Source organism: Limulus polyphemus, unplaced genomic scaffold, assembly GCF_000517525.1.
Source record: "Limulus polyphemus unplaced genomic scaffold, Limulus_polyphemus-2.1.2 Scaffold9414, whole genome shotgun sequence".
Classification (NCBI taxonomy): domain Eukaryota; kingdom Metazoa; phylum Arthropoda; class Merostomata; order Xiphosura; family Limulidae; genus Limulus; species Limulus polyphemus.
In genome coordinates, this window is record NW_013675024.1 from 12,049 (window position 1) to 18,641 (window position 6,593).

General features: G+C 30.8%; 1 protein-coding gene and 1 long non-coding RNA gene across 3 annotated transcripts in view; one reads left to right on the top strand and one right to left on the bottom strand.

Annotated features, from left to right (window-relative positions):
- The window catches only part of LOC106475911, an 8,531-nt gene extending 7,004 nt beyond the window's left edge, over nucleotides 1-1,527 (top strand). For both annotated transcript variants that reach the window (XR_001291854.2, XR_002609021.1), the window contains one exon: nucleotides 847-1,527. This is a non-coding gene — a long non-coding RNA (uncharacterized LOC106475911). The remainder of the gene's footprint in view (nucleotides 1-846) is intronic.
- A 77-nt stretch (nucleotides 1,528-1,604) lies between these two features.
- Nucleotides 1,605-6,593, bottom strand: part of LOC106475910 (rho guanine nucleotide exchange factor 26-like) — a 10,010-nt gene continuing 5,021 nt past the window's right edge. Inside the window, exons 4-6 of the mRNA XM_013936585.2 lie at nucleotides 6,347-6,426; nucleotides 3,180-3,284; nucleotides 1,605-2,479 (exon numbers count right to left, since the gene is read on the bottom strand). Coding sequence (XP_013792039.1) covers nucleotides 2,286-2,479; nucleotides 3,180-3,284; nucleotides 6,347-6,426 — 379 coding nt within the window. The 3' untranslated portion in view covers nucleotides 1,605-2,285. The remainder of the gene's footprint in view (nucleotides 2,480-3,179; nucleotides 3,285-6,346; nucleotides 6,427-6,593) is intronic.

Below are 6,593 nucleotides of genomic sequence, written 5' to 3' on the forward strand. Positions count from 1 at the left end.
ACAAACGGAGACGTAACAATATGAACGAAAAGGGCTGAATTTAAAATTTATTTTTATTTTGCTTGGGTTGTTCAGAGTATTTAATATTATCTACTTGGTAATTTATTTAGTTACCTTTTGTATTAGAAGGCCAGACTTTCCTATATTATGAAGGTTGGGTTATTCAAAGTATCTAATATTGTCTACTTGGTGATTTATTCAGTTACCTTTTGTATTTGACCAGACTTTCCTATATTACGAAGGTTGGGTTGTTCAGAGTATTTAATATTGTCTATTTGGTGATTTATTTAGTTACCTTTTGTATTGGTAGACCAGACTTACCTATATTACGAAGGTTGGGTTGTTCAGAGTATTTAATATTGTCTATTTGGTGATTTATTTAGTTACCTTTTGTATTGGTAGACCAGACTTTCCTATATTACGAAGGTTGGGTTGTTCAGTGTGTTTAATATTGTCTACTTGGTGATTTATTTAGTTACTTTTTGTATTATAATACCCGACTTTCCTATATTACGAAGGTTGGGTTGTTCAGAGTATTTAATATTGTCTATTTGGTGATTTATTTAGTTACCTTTTGTTTTAAGATACCAGATTTTCCTATATTACGAAGGTTGGGTTGTTCAGAGTATTTAATATTGTCTACTTGGTGATTTATTCAGATTTAAATTACACAAGTTGGGTTTAAACACACTCCTTTTTTTTAAACTGTTTTGAAAAGCTATGTACAAAATACTAAATGTTGCAGTCTGTGTCTCATTCAATGTTATTATTCCTCATATCTCCACTTGTTATATATATTACGTGTAGAAGAGTTATTATTTAACATTCTTTTGTTTTGTTTTACAGAGTAGTGTCTACATTACAGCAACTTTCAGACTTTTCTGACACATTTGACTGTCCTGTGGGATCCATGATGAACCCAGTTGAGAAATGTCATGTGTGGTAGTTGTCAAAATCAGATGCTTTTCAGAGTTCCACTTTCCTGTCACGAATGGCAATAAAAACAAACTATTTAAGTATAAGTTTGAAGAAATGAGTATGTTAGTGGATTGGTTTCTAAAAACAGAAATTAGTGACATTTATGCAGGATGTCAATCAAAATTTAAAGGTTGGTGGGGGGGTAGCTAATTTCAGAAATTATGTTATGGTACATATAGAAATAATTTCTATTTATGGAATATTGTTATTTCTATTTTTCTAGAACTTTTAAGTGAATTCTAGGCAGTTCTTTATTTTTCAATAACCCATTTCAACTCCTGAGCCTAATACCAGTCACAAATACACCCACATTAGTAGGGGTAAAGCCCCCTGGAAGTTTGACCATACGATTATTATTGTATGTTTAAAAATGAGTATTTTTGGACAAATCTATTAACAGGGATGTTGCATCCTCTACAAGAGCAGTAACTGTTATAGATAAAAGTAATACTCTGTAAAACTGATGTACGTCAGCGAGTTGTGCTGATAGTATTACCACTAATGTATCATTAGTTGTTTCTATGTTCAGTAAAGTTTCACCTTGGTTCAGTTACTCTGATCAATTACTACTAACTGTACCCAATTTTATCACAAAGAGCTGAACAAAGAATACATTACTAAGTAAGTTGGTTGTTCCTACTCTTTATTTCATTCAACTGTTTTTTTTTTATACAAAACTTCAACAGAAGATTAATACATTTCTTGTTGAAAAATGTTATCCAGTACAACCAACAGAAGTCTGGTACCACATGTTAAATATTCCCAGCTAGTTACCATTGTTTACAGAAAGGCAAAGTAACTCTAAATTGGACCTGGTACTTTAAAGGTACCAGGCTTCAGCACATGTTATAAATTACCTTGTCTTATTTAGGAAGGTCATTTGATAATGAGTTATATACAAAAAAGTGCAGGTAAATAAATACATATGGATTTTTCCAACCTGCTTTTAATTTCCATATGCTTCTGGTTCTTGGAAACTTTATCCTTGTTTGTTATCTGCCACTGTTTTACAACACTAAAAGCTAAATTTTTTCTTTTTTTGTGACACACTAACTGAACGTGTAGATAAACTTATGACACATGAAAGTTATATATATATATAAAAACTGAGCAATTGTGAACAGAATAATTAATATAAATATTTCTGTAAAATGGTCCCTTTACAAGTTCATTATACAAAATAAGTTGGGGAATAGTAATTGATATGGAAATTGATACCAAAGTACTCACATTACCAAAATAAATGTAAAATTAGTATAATAACAACTGAGTTACAACCACATGATCTTTGAAAACATCAACAAGTTTCAGGATTTTTTGTTTTTTTGCTGAGCAAGTTGAGCTTTTCGTTGCTCTTCCACTAGCGTGTGTGTTAGCACTAGCAACCGGTAACGTTGCCGTAAGTTTCGTGCCTTCACGTGAGAGCTGATCACTTCCAATGTATGCTTTGATGGGAACCACCCTCTTGTTCCATCTCTAATCAGTTCCCCTTCATACCACCCTACAGGAAGAATGTAACATTACAGGTGTGAACAAAACAGTCCTGGTTGAGTAGAATCTTGTAACAATACTAAATACTTAAAACATTTTCAAACCAATAAGTTAAAATACACACTTAAAATATTCAAAATAACTTTTTAAAAGAAACATTTTAATTTAGTTTAATTTTATATCGACTTACATACACATACAGTTTATGGAAGTAAGTCGATATAAAATTTACATCTAACCTACACATACAGTTTATGGAAGTAAGTCGATATAAAATTTACATCTAACCTACACATACAGTTTTACACATACAGTTTATGGAAGTAAGTCGATATAAAATTTACATCTAACCTACACATACAGTTTATGGAAGTAAGTCGATATAAAATTTACATCTAACCTACACATACAGTTTGTTAGATGTAAATTTCTGACAGACTTCTTAATACTTATTGTAGAAACTCATTTTCACCTCTTCACGTATTGTGTTAACTGGTATTATATCTGTTATACATTCACATTATCATTAAAACCTTTTTGCTCCACTATTTTTATGACATTTCTCTTATTCTACATGACCACCAACTCCTTTTGTCCACTATTTTTATGGATTGATGAATGTAATAATTATCAATATGAAGTAATAACACAGATCAAGGTAGACTGTCAGGAAGAAGCAGAAAAAAACTATATATATATAGACAAATTACCATCAGCTGTCTTACGAAACACATTTACAACATCCGATTCTTCCAATGACAGTTCATCTGGTTCTTGAGCATCATATTTCTCGATACACTGTACTTGGGGGCAGTCTGCAATATTAGTTACTTTCATTAAAAATATGCTTGATCAAATTACATAAAGACAAACAGAAAGGGATAACAATTACAATCTGCATGAAAACAGGTGCTAGCATTCAGTTTCAATAGAAATACCATATGATGTTATGTAAGCGTAATATTAAAGTTTCATAGAACAACACTACTTAGGCCTTGTTAGGTGTGCAGGCCACCCTCATTTCTAAGAGAGATTTTTAAATGCAACACTTCCCCTCCCCTTATGATATTTTTTTCACTACTGTAGCATTTCTTGTATGAATGAGGTAAATTCTATAAAATGTGCAAAGCTCTCGCATGTTTGCTTCGTTGCTTTTGTTTTATTTACCTCATATCTTACACACCCATTAGTCCAAGCTGAAACATTTCTGGGTTGAAATATAGTTTTTTTGTATTCAGTAAGTAGCAGTAAAAACCAGGAAGGTTGATTAAAATGCTCAAACTTTCAATTTTCAAGGTACCTGCAATCGAAGGGTGGTAACAGCTCTGTAAGACTAGTGGTGTAGATTTAGCAAAATAGACATGTAACCGTGGTGATTCATATAGCTAAAAGTTCCTAGCAAAGTAGGTTGTACAGACTTTAAATATGTTCTAAAGTTTAGTTTTATACCATGGTATCTGAAAAATCACTTTCATAACATCTGCAACAGACAGATTAAAACATTTTAAATTTACCATAAAATCTTATTATATGTCTACTCTATACATTAAAGTACATGTGAATTTACAGATATGTGTATTTTGTAAACTCACGTGAAGAATTTCAGTACATATTTCGATTGATGTAACAAGATGTTTTCAGTAATAATATTACTTTCTGATTAGTACAATGTTTGTTTATATATTTCCAGAAGTGGTCATTACAGCTTGAATATGATTTAATTAGATGACAATGCAAGTAATTATTACAGCTTGAATATGGTTTAATTAGGTGACAATGCAAGTAATTATTACAGCTTGAATATGGTTTAATTAGGTGACAATGCAAGTAATTATTACAGCTTGAATATGGTTTAATTAGGTGGCAATGCAAGTAATTATTACAGTTTGAATATGATTAAATTTGTTGATGATGCAAGTAATAATTACAGCTTGAATATGGTTAAATTAGATGACAATGCAAGTAATTATTACAGCTTGAATATGGTTTAATTAGGTGGCAATGCAAGTAATTATTACAGTTTGAATATGGTTAAATTTGTTGATGATGCAAGTAATTATTAGAGTTTGAATATAGTCAAATTAGATGACAATGCAAGTAATTATTACAGTTTGAATATAGTTAAATTAGATGACAATGCAAGTAATAATTACAGCTTGAATATGGTTAAATTAGGTGACAATGGAAGTAATAATTACAGCTTGAATATGGTTAAATTAAGTGACAATACAAGTAATTACTACATTTTTGAAAGAGAGAGGAGATCATTTAATTTTATATATAATGGCTGATATGGGCATAGAAAACTTATTTGAGAAGTACAAACAAATAACATTTCAACCTCCAGTGATTTTTCTGTGGATTTTTGTTTTAAACTGTGTATTTGTTCTTGTGCTACTGAGGTATAGAATGTTAGCTGTTGATGAACTTAATATTTGGGTGTATGGAGTTAACGAGGTTGAATCCGGCAAATGTATCGTCTGTATATCTGTACCAGTACAGTGGTGTGTGTAAAGCCAAACTGATGGCTTGAGATCAATCTGTATCATAAAGATGTTGGCTAGAATAGGTGACACCAGATTGCCCATACTTAAACCATTTATTGGTATGTAGTTTTGGTTGTTGAACATAAAGTTAAAAATAAACTAACATTCTAAACATCAATATCACAAAAATAAATACAGAGTTTCAAACAAAAATCCACAGAAAAATCATGTATACTGGATCGTACATTCCCTGTAACTCAGCACATGAAACAAAACAAAAACTCAACATACTAGAAAACCTACTAAACACAGCCAGAATACTTCGCTCACCTGACAACCTTAACGAAGAAGTCAATCAAATAAAACAAGACTTTATCACATGAATAAATATCACACAAAAAACTATCAAAAGAATTATTCACAGAAACCACAACCAACAACACAATGAAACAACTAACAAAAAAACACTACACAGCTGCATACTATACATTCCAGATATCAGTGGCAAAATAACTAACATTTGGAAAAAAACTCATAGCCAAACATAACATTCCAATGAACACAAAATTCATTCAAAAATCAGGTACAAAATCAAAATCTATACTATGTAAAAACTACTCTGACAATCATAATACCAACATCGTATACAAAATACACGAACTACCATGATTTCTATATAGGAGAAACAAGCCAAAAAATTGAAACCAGATTTAATGAACACAAAAAAATCGCCCTCCCATGTTTTTGAACACTGTATCTCAAATAACTACATTATAATCATAGAAAACACTAACATATTAAGTAAAGAAAAAGTAAACAAATGAAAAATTAAAGAAGCTATTCTAATACAAGAGCTTAAACCAGCAACAATGAAACAGTTGTATATCTGTACTAATCATTCCTTAATGTTAACTATCATATAATAGGTACAATATTTACAATGCCTCCTATAATCTTACACCTATCATTACTGCCATCTCTATGACAATGTGATCAATAACAGTCACTCTTTCAAATCTCATTCCCAACCTGATGATGACCTAAGGAGGTTGAAACGTTATTTGTTTTGCTCTTTTCAAATAAGTTTTCTATACCCGTATCAGCCATCTCTACTATATATATCCTTGTCATCTTAAAAAATTTAACTTGGAATTTTGTGTCAAATTAAACAGTAGAATACACATTAATTACAGCAATGCATACAAAATGATAAACCAAATTATCTTTCCAATATTATTTCAAAGAAGCTCAAAATTAAAACATATATATTTTAAAACTTTACTGTAGTAATAATTTTTAGTTCCTTACAATAGTTAACAAGTTTCTAGTGTCAATAAAACCACCAGAAAAGAAAAAGCCTGATAGAAAATTAAAACATCACTACAACTTACCCCAATGTTCATAAATTCTTTCATTGGGATTCTCTGAAGTTGGAGGAGTTACAGCTTCAATCCATCGAGTCCTGTCACTACTATACTCATGAAAGAAATAAAAACATTGACAGAGTATTGGTAATAGCTGAACAAACATAGAGTCCTGTCACTACTATACTCATGAAAGAAATAAAAACATTGACAGAGTATTGGTAATAGCAGAGCAAACATATAGTCCTGTCACTACTATACTCATGAAAGAAAT